General features: G+C 39.6%; 3 protein-coding genes across 4 annotated transcripts in view; all 3 read left to right on the plus strand.

The window, feature by feature from the left end:
• The window catches only part of LOC121876098 (calcium and integrin-binding protein 1-like), a 59,414-nt gene extending 55,695 nt beyond the window's left edge, over positions 1-3,719 (plus strand). For both annotated transcript variants that reach the window (XM_042381035.1, XM_042381036.1), the window contains exons 6-7: positions 1,136-1,239; positions 1,469-3,719. In XM_042381035.1, the coding sequence (XP_042236969.1) occupies positions 1,136-1,239; positions 1,469-1,490 (126 nt within the window). In that variant the 3' untranslated portion in view covers positions 1,491-3,719. The remainder of the gene's footprint in view (positions 1-1,135; positions 1,240-1,468) is intronic.
• Positions 3,720-15,434: 11,715 nt separating this feature from the next.
• Positions 15,435-16,034, plus strand: LOC121876108 (zinc finger MYM-type protein 1-like). The gene has a single exon (XM_042381045.1). It carries the CDS (start codon positions 15,435-15,437, stop codon positions 16,032-16,034), a length of 600 nt encoding a protein of 199 aa, XP_042236979.1.
• Positions 16,035-16,145: 111 nt separating this feature from the next.
• LOC121876109 lies at positions 16,146-17,114 on the plus strand. The gene has a single exon (XM_042381046.1). It carries the CDS (start codon positions 16,146-16,148, stop codon positions 17,112-17,114), a length of 969 nt encoding a protein of 322 aa, XP_042236980.1.
• Positions 17,115-18,923: the final 1,809 nt, after the last annotated feature.

The following is an 18,923-nucleotide window of genomic DNA, read 5'->3' on the forward strand; positions in this document are numbered from 1 at the left end:
CCCTCGCTTTACGCGGTCCCACATTCTGCGTTTACACGGTACCCTGCCGAAACCGGAATGCTCACTTAACGCGGTGCGTGTACCCCTTTACGCGGAGAGCGGCTGGCGAGCCGCACCATTTTTGGATCCAAACCTCCCGCCATCTCTCCCGCCCTCTCCCACCATCCGCCATGTTGTGTAAGCGGCGCGAGCAGGGTGCGCACAAGGTCGCCCAGTTATCAAAACATTACCGAGTTCTTCACCCGCCACCCACCACAGCCGGCCTATGTCAGTGATAGTGATAATGATTGTGATGATATGGACTTTGAGGGGTTTGACAAAGAGGCCCTGCAAGCCTCTGTGGTGGATAGTGATACAATTGATACAAGTGATACAGGTGAGGGCCAATAATCTGCCCTCTGCCTCGGAACCAACCCCCATCCCGTGTGCCCAGCCATCTTTTCTACTAATGTAAGTGTTAAAAAACCTAATATTATTGATATTTCTCTTAATTATTAATTGTGTGTGCATACCATCATAAAATTAAGAAGTTATTTTTACTACAACGTAGGTATTGTGTCTGAAAAAGTGGAGTTTGGGGGGTTGGCCCGGTCTCTATTTCAATTAATCCCATATGTTATGTTGTTCACTTTACGCGTTTCTCACTTTACGTGGGCCACCGTGGGTTGAATTAACCGCGTAAAGTGAGGGTTCACTGTAAATAAAATATTGTAATATGTGGAGGCCCCCAGATTGTGGAGGCCCCTGGGCAGCTGCCCACTTTGCCCACTCCTGAATCTGGCCCTGCACACACACACACTTGCAGTAAAAGTGAAGGAAATAATTGTCCTAAGGGCAGACACATAAAGGGAATATACATTTCTTTGCACACAAGTAAAAATGTAACACGCGCATACACACACACACATGGTCAGCAAATGACATTCACCGATTTGCCAATTCGCGACCATTTTGAGACCCAAACCCTCGCAAATTTTAAGGGCATGCTATATAGTAATTTTAGTGGGAGATGTCATTTTAGAGAAGACAAACATCTAAATATCAGATAGTAATCCATAAATGTTAGTGTGTTAAGTGAATCCTACTTGGCACAGTAAATATTCATGCTGAAGGATCCACTTTCTGATTTTTTAAGGCTCTGGTTTCGAGAGTTTTAGAGGAGGCTGACCTAGATGATGATGGTATGCTGGCCTTTGCTGAGTTTGAACATGTCATCTCTAAATCTCCAGACTTTGCTAAGTAAGTTGTAAATTAATACTTTTGTGGACTTTGTGTATGTTTATCACTGTGATTCATATGTTGTAAGTAATGACTTCCTGGGTACTTTTGTTAAAATGATTGTATTTTACTTGAAGGTTTGATTTTAATAATACAGCACAACAATTTGCATTAATTTGACTTAACATGAACAGATATGACCTCAGGAGTAGAATAAATACAGCTCTAATATACATTCTATTTTTTTCAGTTCATTCAGAATTCGTCTGTGAGTGATGTGCTGAAAAACTTGTTAATATTTAGTCCTAGTTGTTGTATACATTTTAAATGATTATAAGTGATGAATCTCGTGTTCATAAGACATTATATATTTAATATGAGTAGATGTAAGAATATGAAGGAGTGGGCGGGGAAAGAACTGAATTTTCAATCCATATTCTTTGTTCACGTCAAGTTTGACTCACTGTTTTGTAGAAAAGTTTTTATCAAATTTTAATTGTTACTTTTCAAATCCAAATATTGTAAATACACTGTATTCATATAGTATTTTATACTACAGTACTATATTTACCATTTAATTGAAACTTAAAGTATTTAGAAGGAAAGATTTCAAGATACAGTACGTATAATATTCTAGTTTCATATAACACAATTGCTGTCTATTATTTTTCCAGTTTTTAGTTTACATCACGATGTCATCTTTCATTGTGTTGTACAAATGACAGATTTTCAAGGAGAAAGGTATAATTGACTTAATATTTTTGGGAATAGATATATTGAATACATAAATGACTAATGCAGTTGTTAGATGCATGTACAGTAATTGGTTTGCCATGCTCACAAATAAATACACACAATTATTATCAGCACAAAGCAAAAGTAAGAAAACTTAGATATTGGTAGTTGAATTATATCCTGCATAATTTATCTTTCTCCTTACTTATCACCCTCAACCCATGCCTTGTTAAATGTTGAAGCAAATACACAAACCCCAGAGCAAAATTATTCTCAACTCTTACACAATTATAATTCATAAAAGTGTTAAGTTTGTACTTGATGTTGCAGACCAATGCAGTCAGTGTTAACTGTGTTTATTCTCATTTTTTTAAGTTAGTATAGTCAACGATTCCTGAAACTACTCTTATTATTGTTAAGTTTGTTATTAATGTTAGAGGCTGGGACAACCAATCACAGACTATCAATGACTCATGAAATAATGAGTGTTGTTCGTTTCAGATTTTACTTGCATGGAGTCACTCACAAATAGTGTTTCATGAAACAATAAATTTTAATAGTGTCATTGATGTTAATGGCTTGTGCAGTCACACTCACTTTGAATCTTTAACCTCCAAAAAGCTGGTTTTCCGGCATCTTTGTGGTGTAGATTAATTTGGTCTTTTTCTCTTCTATTTTTAATTTCTTTTTACTCATATTTTTTTTGCCCTCCAGGCCCCGCTGTGGGTCGATGACCTGTTCCCAGGTGGGCTATTCCCCGTATAAAAAAAAAAAGTATACAGTATGCTTTTGTAAACCAGGTAGAATAAGGTTGAAATCTAGAGCTATTGTATTTTTTTATTTTTTTATTTTTTTTTTAACTTTTAATAGCTTTTATTGCACTCCTGTTTCTCTGATATATTGGTGATGGATACTTGTGGTCTCGCAGTGCAGCCATGACCATCACTTATACAGTACTTCATTATACAGTATATGACAGTAATTTGGGATGTCTTAAATGTTAATTAGATACATTATACAAATACTGAACTGTAAAATGTAAATGCATTAATAAACTTGATTAATGATGAAACAGAACAGTGAACTTGATGTTGAAAATTCTTTGAACACATGCATACAGAATTGTTTCAAGAACCTTAAATGAGAATATTTGTTGGTCCAAAATGAAGCAACGAAGTAAAGTATACCTACCTAGAAATATGTTTAAGGTCCATTGTGAATAGGCAGTAAGCAGATAATCTGCTCTGTAATGTGAGTTGTAGTATAGCCTCTCATTTATTTTTAAGATAGAAAGCTGGAAAGAAGTACCAGAAGGTAGGTGTTTCTTTCCCAGCAGGGGACACAACAATAATGATTAAGATTCTGGTTGGGATTCATTTACTATATTGAAATTAATGGATGTATGTTTGTCAGTGGTAGCTACGAACTCTGTAAATTATTTTCTTTTAATACTGTACAGTACTTGGAATAATAAGACTTCTTGGTGTGGAAAATAGTCATTAATAGTCACTGGTCACTTAAAAATGACAAGGCTTGTAGATGCAAATGGTGGGTTTTTAATTTTTCTTAGGCTTCCCGCACACATGGAATTTTTAGTTGGTCGATTGTTTATTGGCCAATTCGGTTTTTCGCATGCACCAGCCGACAAAACTGTTGGCTAACTTGAATTCCTGCGCACTTGCAATTCACAGTTGGTTGATTTATTTCAGTCGTATTATAAAGTTCGTCAAATCGGCTTGTGTTTGTGTGTTGATAATTCGTCAAAAGAAAAAGAAATGTAAAAAACAGTACTGGGTTCATCCAATCACAAGCCAACGGCTGATTAAAGGACAATTTTACAAATTGTATGAAGATTTACGGGCCTACTCTAATAAATTTTTTAATTACTATAGAATGAGCATCAACAGTTTTGACGAACTCTTATTCCTTGTTGGGCCTTCATGTCAAAATACCAAATGGCGGAATAGCATCCCCCCGGATGAAAGGCAATCTGTCACTTTAAGGTAAGAAAATAAGTGAGAGTCGGCCAACAGTTCACTGCTAGTGCGCTCGCACATGTTGAAACCTCCATGCACAAGCGAGTTGGCCAACGGTTCCATTGCACACATGTTGTAGCATGTTACAAACTTTTCCATCGCCCAACTATTGAATTGCATGTGCGCATTCTCCCATTTGGTTCAATGGTTCTCACTTATGCAATTAAACTATTGGCCAACTAAAAATTGCATGTGCCTTAGTTGTGTTTTCAGTAAATTAATAAACTGTACTGTACTGGTATTTGCATGTGAAGGAAGGACAAACATTTATAATCAAGAGTTTTTATGTGTGTGTATTGATACACAAATACAAATATGTGCAGTATATTTTAAAGTCCTGTAGAGGTACAGAGGTTGATAGAATGACAGACATGAAGTAACACATATACAGGTAAATCTAGAGTTACAGTATCCCAAGATGAGATATTTCGCTTTAACGATGATTATAAATTTAGACCATCTTGCCATGTATGATTAAAACGACTCACTTCAATGATAACCATCGATATCCATTGGTTGGATTTTTTTTTTTTATTTAGTGCAAACTTCGAGTTGTATATACAGTCTCTCCTCGACTTACAACATATTCGACTTACGACAACCCGGACATACGACGGCCATGGTCGTATAAAATATTTTTCACATTACGTATTTTCAAGTCCCGACGTTAGTGATTACGCTGTGCACTGACAATTTTTTTTTTTTGTAATTCCCTTTAAAATGGCTGGCAAGCTTAAAAATGAGAGTTCTCGTAATGCTGAGAAGAAAAAAGAGACACCCATTTTAGAATTTATATGTATTATTTTTGCCTTTTCGCCTTATGACCATGCATACCAACCCTCCCGGGACATCACAAGTTGCAAGCAGCATTTTAGAAGGCTTCGGACCCACCCTGGCAGATATTTTTTGAGGTATTGTACAGTACTTTTAAACTGAATGTTTTTACAATGCTTAAACATTTGATTACAAGCTTATGCTTCATTTAGGAGTTAGGTCGTGTCAGCTGTTTATTTCTACAAAGTTGCCAGTTAGGTCACCTTCTCAGTATACAGTACCTGCAACATTATTTTTTATTTATATTTATGTACAGGTAGTCCTTCCATTGTTAATGCAATTCTGCAGTAAAGAGAACTTTTAAATCTTTATCTGATAGCAAACAAACAAATGATGTGGATTTGTTCTAGAGGTCGGCAAATACCAATACCTGTACAGTATAAAATATTTAATGGATAATGTATACCCTTGTAACTAAATTGTTAATATTTCATGAGTACTGTATATGTTTATTACTGTACTATATTTTAAACATACTGTACTGAACTTCTAGGTCTAAATATTGATCAAGGTCATTGGACAATACACTGCCTCTCAGGAGCCTGCTGATACCGTAGTTGTTTACCGGTACTTCAAGAGTACAAATGGCGGGATGTTTGAAGGAGTCTGCTCTCCACAAGCACTTGAGTTTTCTTTTATGTATTTTATTTTATTTGGTCAAATAGCAATGGTTTTATGAAATTTGAATTGATGAGTTCTGGATTTCTGAGCTTCTGTTTTATACAAACCTTATTGTGATACTGATAAGAAGTTGAAGTATTAAAAACCAAAGAAATTTTATTTGGTGTGACTTTATACCTTAATTTACAACCATTATTATTACTGTTTTCTTCCTGTGGTAGTCAAATCTCAACCTAGCGATAATCTTCATGCTCCCTTTCCATTCACTCAAGCCCTCCTCTCCCATTATGTTGGTAATCTGAGTATAATTAATAAATGGATGATAAATTATTCAGATGACAAGAGTGATATTTTTAATTGTATTTTGGATATTCAGATGTACACTCGGAACCAAATTCTCTAGCCCACCTGGGTCGGTGCTGGAGGTTAGTACAGTGTCCTTTCTGGACGGGGGCCCACTCTAACTATCATTAGGCAACACACACACGAACACACAGTCATAGTACGGCTGTATAGATGACATGTATAAATATTGTATATGGCATTTTATACTCTGTATTATCTTCATTATATATGAACACGAAGAAAAATTACCATAGGTTGTAGTTATGAAAGTATGAATGGAAATAAACACTTCCAAACCACCCAGTGAGTCCACACAACGTTTACAGCGCTTGTGTGTGTGCCAGACCACGATGCTTCCACCACACCCCATCATTCGCGTAACTATATGAAAAATCGTGTTTAATTTAACTACATATTTCAAAAACCTTAAATTACATGTGGATCAGTCACTCCTCATTTGACACACTTATAGTGTAATACTTTGACCATCCCACCTGGGCACATGGAGGCCCACGGTAACTCTCACGGGGCAACATACGCACGAACACACAAGTTATGATATGAACCCTTCCAGGCTTCACTATCATTATCATGTTATGTTCATCGTGCTCTGTATCTTGGTAACTAGTAATAGTATCAATACATGACAGTGTTATTAGTATAATATTGTAACTTTTTACATACAGTTATTGTTGTAAATCATGGACAGGAAGGATACATAAATTGTAATATCAAGTGTATGGTTTGGGAGTGTTTATTTCCATTCATACTTTCGTAACTACAACCTATGGTAATTTTCTTCGTGTTCATATATAATGAAGATAATGCCGAGTATAAAATGCCATATACAATATTTATACATAATGTCATCTATACAGCCGTACTATGACTGTGTGTGTTCGTGCGTGTGTTGCCTCGTGATAGTTAGAGTGGGCCCCCGTCCAGAAAGGACACTGTACTAACCTCCAGCACCAACCCAGGTGGACTAGAGAATATGGTTTCCGAGTGTACAATTTAGCCACAAGCAAACATTTCACTAAAACAAAAACTTTCCAGGAGCCCATATAATCCATTGTTACATGATATTACTGAATGTACTGTATATTAATTATACAACAATTTAAGGTAAAGAGGATGACATGTGTAGGCTTGAGTGAGTTGAAATGACAATGGTGAGATGGATTTTTAACTTGATGTTGAGATGGAAACCCTTTTCAGAGCCAAGACTACAACTGGGTATTAAGAGTACAGTATTGTTGAGATAGTATTCTGAGATAGTTTAGGCAAGTTGAGAGAATTGAGGAGATCTGTTGATCAAGAGATGCGTATGTGTGAATATGGAGGAGAGGAGAGCTTGGCCAAGAATTCCATTGGGGAAAGGTTGTGAGAAATGACCTTGGAGATAACCTTGCCAGAGAGCATAGAGAGCTGTCATCATGCAACTACAGTTGATCCACATAAGCATGGAAAAATGACTGTAAAACGATGATGAACTTCATGACAGACATTTATACTTAAACACAAAAAATTCAACTGTTATTTTGTGCAGACGAATATGAAGAAACGTCGTGATGACAACCAGGTAATCAGAGCTGTACTCATCCCCTGGTCTCTGGGAGAGTGCCCTGGGTTTGCAGTGGTGAGTAGGTGGGCACATCCTCTTCTGGTTTTACCCAACAGCTGCCATCGGGTAATCACCGCTGACTGACTCTAATATGGAAAATGGCTGAAGAACATTGATGATAATGCCCATGGATATGTGCCAAAGAACACCTTTCATGTACATACAGCTGATGGATTTCATTTTTCTTTTTTTTTTCCACTGTTTTCATATCTCTGCCTCTATTCATGCATCCTCCCTGAGAGTAGATTTAAAATAATAGAATACTTCAGATTTTCATTTCTGTCTAACCCAACCTTACCTCTAACTGTTGTCTTGTATACATCCATCCTCTGTGATGTTTTGTAGTTGTGTGTCATTTTCCTAGTTATAAATAGGTACCTGACAGATGTGTGAGATAATTAACAGATGTGTAACTTGCCTGACTGGTTTGTAAGATATTTGGCAGATGTGTGAAGTACTTGGAAAATGTATGAGATACCTGACAGGCATGTAAGATACCTGACAGGTGTGTGAGTTATCTGGGAGATGTGAGAGGTACTAGCCCAGGCAGGTGCATATGATACCTATCAGATATATGAGGTGCCTGGCAGATGTGTGAGGTACTTGATGAATTTGAAATGACCGGCAAATGCTTGAAGTATATAGCAGATGTGTGAGGTATCAGACAGCTGTACAATACCTGGCACTCTGGCAGATATATGATGTACCTGGAAGGTGTGTGAAATACCTGGCAGATGGTTGAGGTAGCTATCTTACAGGTGTATGAGGTACAGTTCACACCACTTATAAGCCACATAGACTGGTGGCCTCGAAATTCCTAACCAGCAACTTTGCTGGGTGCACCCCCCCACCCCAAGTCCAGACACAAGCACACCAGGAAATTAATCGATGGTCAGCCAAGGTGTAAAGTCAATGCTTAGCCATGAACTATCAACATGCCCAGTAGGATCCTGCCATAATTTATACCCGGTACTCGCACTAATACTGAAATTAATCCATTGCATCTGTGGCAAGTTACCGAGTGGTTATGAAATCTATCACGGGTGAACAGACACGGACAGCAGCATTGCTATATATCCCTATACTTTCGATCCAAGAGTAATACTGAAAAAAAGAAATTTAACACTGGTCATCAAGGAATGGCTCTCCCAATACAGTAAATTTAATAACTTTCTATCTTCTTAAACTTAGAAAAATTGGTGTTCGATGCAAGCTTAGGAAAATGTGACATCCCTAAAAATTACTGTACATAAAAAAATACTTTGATGTTCTTGAAACCCCCTGAGGAGTGAGGAAGTTCCTGAGGTATGAGTGTGAGGGCGCTCTCACATATCTAAAATGGGGGAGAACCAACTCACTGAAATCATTGGTTTCTGATGCTGAGCTGTGATAGCCTCAACACCGAAAATTTTAAGATCAAATAGACCTTAATCCTAATCGCCCCTGAGGCATTATGGTTGGAGCCCATTAAAATTGGAATCCATTGGAATTAGTACTTACTGGGATTGGGATTCATTTTTTACTAAGCTCCAATCCCAATGATTAAGTTCTTCACCAGTTAGGACTGGGACCTGTTTGTCGAATTTTGCAGAGGACATGACGCCTTCAAAACACAAATCCGATTGGCTAATAGCCTATAAAGCATGTGAATGATACCATGACTGCATGGTATGGCGACTTTCTCGGGTTTTCCCAACATGACTCATAGAGGACTCGCGGCTGCTGGGTATATAAGCTCTGTCTCTCCATTGAGATTCATTCCGGTCTCTCTTCTTGAACAAGCAACACCTCCTCCTCCGCCGCTGCCTGGCGGCCCTCGCTTCTCCTCCGCCTGCCTGGCGGTCCTCGCTCCCGCCAGCGAGCATGGCAACCCACCAGCTGTCCTTCTCTGAGCTTCCTCACCAACCAGTTCTCATTCTGGTCTCTCTTCTTGAACAAGCAACACCTCCTCCAGCAAGCTCCACGCTGTCAGCATTCATTCAACCAGGAGGCCAGCAACAGGCAACATCTTCTCTAACGAAGCTCCTGCACTTCTACCTCCTTCATCACGCTACTCACCGAACGTCTCTACTGAGCAGCTCCTCACCACACGGCACCTCCAGCACCAGACTGTCTATCATATAACTTATATTGTACAAGAAAACCACCTTAGAGTTTCCATCCATCCTGAGTGCTAGACAACATTATACCACGAATTCCTACACCACAAATTCAGGGCAAACTTGGATAAAATTAAAAATGAAGGGAAAACTGTGGTGGACACTGTGGTGGCGCCGTGGAGGGTCGGAGCAGGATGTTAAAAGGGGGGGGGGGTAGACGGTAGCTGACTGTGTTTTCTTTTTTAATATTATTCGTTAACCCCCCGGAGGGACTAACCCGGGTCCTTATCTTTGGCGGCCTGGAGAACTGTCGAGCAGTGACCTGAAGGCTGACATCTGAGGAACCCTTCTCCCAACCCCACCATCCCCTCCCCTCCCTTACTGCCAGGGCGGCTGAGCCGCCCCTTCCCTGCCTTTGTCGGGATGAGGCAAGGTTACCTGACCTCTGAAGTTTGACCTCGCATAACATAATCCCACTGAGACTGGCCAGCGGCCAGAGCCGCCAGCCGCCAGGCAAATAGTAACCTGGAACAACTTGATTAGTTGGAGATCAAGATTCAAGCTGTCCAGACTACTCACAGACACCAGTGACCAGGCCACTTCAGTCCGAGTCAGTCATCTCCAAAAGTGTGGTGCAGTGGCAACAACTTCAACAGCTGGCTATCCTGCTAAACAGTAAGTTGAAACTGTCCTATTATTTTTATCTTATTTTGCACTACATGTATATAATAATGATGTAATAATAGTAGGTTATAACTTGCAGGAGGCTGGAGCGAGCTAAATGCTTATGATATGTTATTATTTTTTAAAGATTACCCTAAAATAAAATAAAATAACTAAAAATTGTTTCATTGACATTTACGTCAAGGATTTATTGACTTAATGTAATAACAATAATTGGTTATTTGCATGGATGAAGTAATAAAGCCACAAGATGAAAATTATGTTACCAGTGGTGTTTTGAGAGTTAGAAACAATGTAGTAATGGGTTACTGTACCTACAGTAGCTTATCAAAACTTTCAAGGGGGCGCACATCTAAAGGCTTGCCTAGGGCGCCAAATCATCTTGCACCGGCCCTGTTTACACCACTTATTAAACTTAATGACACTTTATCTCACCTACTGGCACTTAAAAGCACTTTATAAAACTTTTGGATATTGCACGTATCTTTATGACATAATGTGACATTTTATGGTACTCTTAACACTTTATCCCACTTTATGATACTTTATAGCAAACTTATGACACGTATGATAGTATGGGTGTTTTTGCCGTCCACAATACCTTGTGGCACTTATTAGTCTTCATGACACAAATACTTCACATCATTTATAAAACTTCATAATTAAAACATTTTACAACACTTATAAACACTTTATGTTACTTATAAGCATGTTGTGATACATATGATCACTTCAAAATACTTATGAAAACTTTATGGCACTTTTTTGAAACTTGAGACCACTTTGAGACACTTACAGTATAGTCCAGAGGATAAGGACAAATCGTGCACTTTTTTTACTAAAGCATTATACTTTGTACACTGATACTAGGACCCGTGTGGGTCATTGTAAAGATTGGAGGAAATCTGTATAAGCCTGCTGGTGGTCGTGGTGACCATTTTCAAAATGGCCACAGCATCACATTAAAATGTGCCATATCTCAACTTCTATTGCAGTTTTAGACCTTGGATTTTTGTGGCTTTATCCATGTTTTCAGACCCAAGGACACATATCACATAGTATCAAAAATCATATTGATATAGTATGATCATAGTTTTAAAATGTGTAAGAGTAAAATAAATAGCAATTAATAGCCATATAACCATAATCGTATGATATACTGTACATCATGCATCACAACAGAAAAAGACTGATTGTTAAAAAATATCAAATAAAAGGAATAAGAAGGTTCTGGAAATTCCATTAATTTACTCATTTCATGCATAACAACCTCACTTACAGAATTGAGTACAACTTTCGATAGATGATAGGATAGCTGCTATGCTATTTGGTGATGCAGTTTGGGCCAGGACACAGTTCATTGTAAGCTTGCCAAGCAATCCAGACTGTACCCATACCCTTTCCTGCAAATGATAGAGGTGTCATCACAGCCAGTTAGTACATGGAAAGCAGGCAGAGCATAACATCTTCCCTCGCCAAATACCTCAGCCATCCGTTTAACATCAAGATAGGCGGAGGACCGTCCCATGCCAAATCCTACCCAAAGACATTCACAGACTGTTTGTAGCGAAGCCTATTCAGAGCGCCACAACACCCTTGTCAACAGTCTTGATGGATATTTGGTTAATATTAACGACTGACTCGCCAAGGTGTTTGGATTTGATGGTTATTTTCTTACTATATTTTCATCAGTGAGTTTTGATATGATTATGATGATCATTTCTTGTGCAAATACTTCGTTTGGTAGATACTTAGGTGCCTAGGCGTGCATTTCTTTGTCTTCTCGCCAGTAATGTGGTGGTGACGGTGGTGACGTTGTAATAGCTCTTTTGGTATTACATTAATTGTTTTAAATTAGTGCTGGAATTCTTAAGTGGCTGGGCTGAAGTAAACCGAAAAGTTCGTTAACCGAAACCATTGTTTCAATGGGTTTTTGGGTAATTGGTTTCAGCTCACCGAAAATTTCCTAAATTCAACAAAAATGGTAGAAAAGTTCACTTACTTTGAGGTGTGTGTGTAGAAGGCTCCTGGATGATGATGATGATGATGGGATTTAGAATGGGGGGTGGAGGAGAAGGAAGAAGAGAAGGCATTGGGGTGGAAGAGAAGTCACCCCATGGCGCCATTTCACCCATAAAATTTTAGCTTTCTTGGTGTAATTCAAGATTATTTTCTTTAAATCAACACTGCACTGCATTATATATTGTCAATATGTAAAATATATTTCAAAATGACCAATAATTTGCTTGGAAACACAGAAAAAAAGCATTTAGTTGAAGAGAGTCTCAAGCAAGATGTTACTTCCAGTGAAAACAGAGAGAGACTAACTTCTGTTTGCTGTGTTAAGAGGCTGGATGCCGCGCATTAAACTAGTCACTTTACCTTCAATTATGTTCAATAATTGTTAAAATGACTTAAGAAATTGAATATTAAACTTTTAAAATTATTGAATAGTATAAACTTCTTGATATTTACTAAAATAGCAAGGAATTTAAGCCCTAGAACCGATTAATGTATTGGCGGACTGATACTAAAGCTGGTTGCCCGGTCAGTGCAAGCGAAAACATGTTGAGGTCGGTTCGTAAGAACTTCGTTAACCGAATTTTTTTTCGTTAACCGAATTGAAGATCCTTATGGAAGGCAGTTCGTGAATCGAAATTACGTTAACCGAGGTGTTCGTTAAACGAGGGGTCACTGTACTTAGTTCGGTTGAGAGTAGGCCTATATTATGCCTTCTCTACTAGGGGAAGTGTCTTGAGTGCACTTATATATGAGAACACTGTTCACTGAGTAGCTAGTGATAAGAGTCTGATATATGTGACAGTGAGAAGAGGAGCCGGCCGGCAGGCTGTTGTGCTTAGTGGCCTGACCTCGCCTGACTCCTGATGAAGTGATGGACTCAGCATGCATAACATGAACATGTACTAAGTCATTGTTGAATAACTTAGTGAATAATTTGGTATTTTACATTTGGGTGAATATTTATATTATGCAAATGGTGCTGTTACACCAATTGGCCACCTCCAACCGAGTCCTCATGGATTAAATCCTAGGTGTACCTAACCTTGTTACAATAAAGTGTGCTTTAGCTAAACTTTTTCTTCTTGCACATGCTTTTGCAATTCCTTCCGAAAAGTCCTCTTAGAAATTATTGTGTCCCTAGAAGAAATCGTTCTGGAACAAATTATCATAACAATCAAGGAACTGATAAATATGATGGCAGGCTATAATGAAACCAGGTAGGATTATACCAGAAGATAAATATAAAGGAAGAGAATCCTGTAAGTCAGGAAACTGTGTTTCATTAATATAAGATAGAAGTTTAAGCTTATCAGATCCAATATGAAGACTGTTGAAATTTATATTCAGGAAAAATGGTATGGATACCAGTTCAGAAGTAATGTTTGTGACAAATGCAAAATGGAAGCGAGTAAGCAAGGTTGTGATTGCATTACTGCTAATTTCACAATAGTCTGGTGCTATATGATAACCCTCCACTACTAAATGTTTACCTACATCCTGGCATATAAGTATCACACTGGTTTGATTTGGGAAATAAAAATATTGCACATTATTGACATGTGCGTGAAAAACTAATCTATGTGGTATTGGAGTGTATTCACATTGCTGTAGGGCTGTAGATGCATTAGTTTGTACTATAGCTAATTCACAGTAGCTTTTGCAGCCCGTGTGAATGCTAAAGCATATGTAGGACATACATGCAAGTGTAAGTATGTTGATTTACAATGATTTAGGACTTCATGCTTAGTCACAGCAACTAATAAAAAATATTCTGATACTACTATTAGTTCAATTTGTTTGTTCAGAATTAAAAGATCGTCATTCGCTTTCAATGGAAATGGTTCCAAGTGCCATGCATCAAAATTTTGGGGTGATTTTAATGGAATGTGTATTAGTAATTCCTTTTGTGTTAAGGAGGTTGCCTCTAATAAGGAGTAATAATATTCCACTTCATGCTCCTGAAAAATAGGAGTTAGATGATATTTAGTTTCAGCTATATGTAAAGCGGCAATAAGTTGACCAACTGGCAACACCTGTGCATCAACACGACCTAACGCTGCATTCACTAGATCAGCTATGAGCCTACTGCTAGTGTCTATGAAAGCTTGTACAGAGGCTTCAGCTGCAAGCATATATTCTGTAAAGCACAGCAGCCATTCCGGTGTAGATTCTAACCATGTGAATCCCTGAACAACGGGTGTTAGTTGATTAGTTTCGCCAACAGTAGCATGCATGTGAGAGGTCAGAGTTTGTACTGCCTTGTAGGATTGTTCAACGGCCCATTTTGTTTCTTAACCGCTTCTGAAACTGCATTCATTCTGTTCCCTAGATTAGCTACATCTTCGGCTGTTGCCGTACCAAACAGGGTGTTATTTATTTAACCAACAAAATTAAATAGACCATGTTTTTTATGCCGCTGAGAATGTACATTCTTCCCTATGTCTTCAGGAGAAATAGGGAGCTTTCCCTCGAAGTGATTCACTCGTTTGAGTAGACTATTCATACGGTCGTTCTGAAGTGAGATGGTCTGTTGGAGTGTTGTAGACAGGGCCGCCGCTTCCATTAGGCGAGATTAGCAAATGCTAAGGGCGCCAACAGATACAGTGTCACCACCACAGCTCCATTCTTCACAGCCAACAGATACAGTGTCACCACCACAGCCCCATTCTTCACAGCCAACAGATACAGTGTCACCACCACAGCTCCATTCTTCACAGCCAACAGATACAGTGTCACCACCACAGCTCCATTCTTCACAGCCAACAGATATAGTGTCACCACCACAGCTCCATTCTTCACAGCCAACAGATAGTGTCACCACCACAGCCCCATTCTTCACAGCCAACAGATACAGTGTCACCACCACAGTCCCATTCTTCACAGCCAACAGATACAGTGTCACCACCACAGCTCCATTCTTCACAGCCAACAGATATAGTGTCACCACCACAGCTCGAATGTGCTGCACCTGTTGACCCCACTGACTGGCCATCCTCAATTTCCAACCAGGAAAAAGCAGAACTTGTTCGCAGAGGACCTTACCAGGTTGATCCTAATTATGTGTTTCCAAAAAAGGATGGGAGATGTCAACGTGGTTACTTTCGCCGAATCTTAGTAAATGGGGAGAAGATCCAAAGAAGTTGGCTAATTTATTCGGTGAAACAGGATAAACTTTTTTGCTTCTATTGTAAAATATTTTCTACGAAACATGTTAGAATGGCTGAAGAAGGCATCAATGATTGGAAAAATGCCAGTCATTTACTCAGCACACATGAAAGTAGCATAGAACACACTAAAAACATGACAACATGGAAGGAACTGGAGGTCAACATTGCAAGAGGAAGGACGATAGACCAACGGGAAATGGAAAGTTTAATGGTTGAGTGGAACAGGTGGCGCCAAGTCCTCACTAGACTAGTGGAGATTATTCAGTCTCTAGCTGAAAGAAATTTGGCTCTAAGAGGGTCAACCGAAAAACTTAACTGTCCATCCAATGGTAATTTTTTCCAAGAAGTGGAACTTTTGGCTAAATTTGATCCAGTTATGAAGAATCATTTAATTAGGGTTGAAAGTAATGCAGGCAATCACAGTCACACTCACTACCTTGGCCAAATGATCCAAAATGAACTGATAAACGTTATCAGTGCAAAGATTACTGAGAGATTCGTGGACGATATTAAAGCATCGAAATACTTCTCTATTATTTTAGACTGCACCCCTGATTTGAGTCACAAAGAGCAACTTTCTGTCATAATCAGGATAGTGGCACTTGAAGACAAGCCAACAATAAAGGAGCATTTCTTGGGGTTCCTTTAGGTAGAGAAGTCTACAGGGCTAAATTTGTCATGCATTCTCTTCGGAAGACTGAAACAACTGAACATTTCTTTTGAGGATTGTCGAGGTCAATCTTACGACAATGGAGCAAATATGAGAGGAAACATCAAAGGAGTTCAAGCCAGGCTTCTTCAACAGAATTCTCGGACCTTGTTTGTCCCGTGTGGTGCCCATAATTTGAATTTAATATTAGCTGACGCTGCCAAGAGCTTCCTAGATGCAACTTGTTACTTCGGATATTTAACGGAAGTATTCACATTGTTTTCAGTCTCCCCTCAGAGGTGGCACGTTCTTTTAAAACATGTCAATATTACTCTGAAATCGTGGTCAGACGTCAGATGGGAAAGCCGAGTAAAACGTGTGGAGGCAATTAGATATCAACCTGCGCAAATCAGACAAGCGCTTTTGGAGCTCAGAGAATTTGCAACTGACCCTGTCATCAAAGTTGAGGTTCAATCGTTGGCAGAGGAAGTAGGATCATACCGTTTTGTCATTTGCTCAGTTGTGTTGTATGATATACTCAGCAAAATTCAGCACGTGAGCAAACTAATGCAGTCGACTACGATGCAGCTCGGCGTGGCTGTAGATCTACTTAAGAAGACCAGAGATAATATTGTCAGCTACAGAAATACAGGTTTTGCTGATGCACTAACTATTGCAAAAGAAATCTGTGAAGCGATGAACGTAGACACCGTGCTGAAACAGAAGAGACTAACAACTAAAAAATGCCACTTTAACTATGAGTATGCAGACGAACCTGTCAGCGATGCACTCAAGAGGATAGAGACTACATTTTTCAATGTGGTAGTGGACCCTGCGATTTCCTTTCTTGATGAGAGGTTCAAGACCTTGGGCGAGGTGAATGAAAAGTTCAAGGTATTGTTATGGTTCACGGACATGTCTGACAAAGACATCGACGATCACTGCCAAACTCTCAGCAACACGCTTACTCATGAGGGACACTCAGACATTGATGGAAGGCAACTGGCCATGGAGCTGCAGTGTCCCAGATTTGCCTTCCAAGAGAATGACAACAATGGATTTTCTCGCCTTCCTGCATGAAGAGAAACTTACTGAAGTATTCCCGAACTTGTGAGTAGCTCTGCGGATCTGTGCAACTTTCCCTGTAACGGTGTCGGCAGCAAAACGGAGCTTTTCTAAGTTAAAACTGATAAAAACTTATTTGCGATCCACAATGGCACAGGATCGTCTTAGTGGGCTGGCCATCATCAGTGTGAACCATGCAGTGTCTAGGGAGTTATCGTATGACGATGTTGTAGTGGACGTCTCCCCTACAAACTGCGTAGCTGCATCCCACCTGCGACGTCTTCCTTAGCAACCAAACGAGCGGCGACACCAGATGTTACGGTAACCTAGCAACGGAACTAGAGACCGCCGACTTTCTCGGGTTTTCCCAACATGACTCATAGAGGACTCGCGGCTGCTGGGTATATAAGCTCTGTCTCTCCATTGAGATTCATTCCGGTCTCTCTTCTTGAACAAGCAACACCTCCTCCTCCGCCGCTGCCTGGCGGCCCTTGCTTCTCCTCGCCTGCCTGGCGGTCCTCGCTCCCGCCAGCGAGCATGGCGACCCACCAGCGAGCATGGCGACCCACCAGCTGTCCTTCTCTGAGCTTCCTCACCAACCAGCTCTCATTCTGCCCATCTTCCTGAACAAGCAACACCTCCTCCAGCAAGCTCCACGCTGTCAGCATTCATTCAACCAGGAGGCCAGCAACAGGCAACATCTTCTCTAACGAAGCTCCTGCACATCTACCTCCTTCAACACGCTACTCACCGAACGTCTCTACTGAGCAGCTCCTCACCACACGGCACCTCCAGCACCAGACTGTCTATCATATAACTTATATTATACAAGAAAACCACATTAGAGTTTCCATCCATCCTGAGTGCTAGACAACATTATACCACGAACTCCTACAATGTAATCGACGAATTCGCTTCCAGGAAGTCAAGTTATAACTGTTATAAGCAGGCACGTAGCGAAGAGGAGAAAACGGCGCAATCCAGAATGTCATGACATATGTTAATTGAATTGCTTATTGTTTAAATACAATGGTAGTTTGATTTTGAGTGTTTTTTAGTCACTTTTCATGCCATTATTTTATATTGCTTGTATTGTGCTTTTCTTTGGATATTCCACAGTTTAAGAGGATTTGCTAATTAATGTATGTATTAGCAAATTAAAATAGATCAGTGTAAGGAAAACAGTTTCTTCAATATGGTACCTTGATTACTTTGTGGGCAAACCCAATCGTGAAGTGGGAGGCGGGTGGGGGCGCCAGCTGCAGTCCTGCTAAGGGCGCCAAATATGCTGGCGCCGACCCTAGTTGTAGAGATTGTAGATTGTTGTTGGAGATCTTGCAGAATTTGCACAGCCATTACAATGTGGATAGCTATTGACTTCAGGTGCACTGGCATGCGTACTTAATCATGGAGCTAGTACTCGATAGTGACAACGTCTTGTACTACAAGTACTTTGCCAGTGGGGCAACTAAAGCTCAGGGTTTGACGACGTCTGCTGGGGATGCAGGTGTTGCTACCGCGCTCAAGACCAACAGGACAATTAACGATTTTTGTTTGCTGATCGTAGTTTTTGACGATATGTATTGTCTATCGTTATATTTTGTTGAGCAACTGTTGTAGTAGAAGTAGGACGTACTTGCCTGACATTAGGAGTCCTTACTAAGTCTCTGCTGACTTTTTTCATTCTATCTAGATGTATTATATATGTGACATTTGTCGTTGGCTCAACTACTTGGAATTTGTTTCCATGTTCTTTCTCTCTAATCACGTACGGATCTGTGAATTTAGGCGAGAGTTTTGACATGCGTTCCAACGCTTTTATTA

The sequence above is a fragment of the Homarus americanus genome, unplaced genomic scaffold (genome assembly GCF_018991925.1).
Source record: "Homarus americanus isolate GMGI-L3 unplaced genomic scaffold, GMGI_Hamer_2.0 scaffold34921, whole genome shotgun sequence".
Taxonomy (NCBI): Eukaryota; Metazoa; Arthropoda; class Malacostraca; order Decapoda; family Nephropidae; genus Homarus; species Homarus americanus.

What these genes read in the sequence shown, in the direction of transcription:
- LOC121876109 (XM_042381046.1), top strand. Translation starts at nt 16,146, where the DNA reads ATGAGAGGAAACATCAAAGGAGTTCAAGCCAGGCTTCTTCAACAGAAT.
- LOC121876108 (XM_042381045.1), top strand. Translation starts at nt 15,435, where the DNA reads ATGGCTGAAGAAGGCATCAATGATTGGAAAAATGCCAGTCATTTACTC.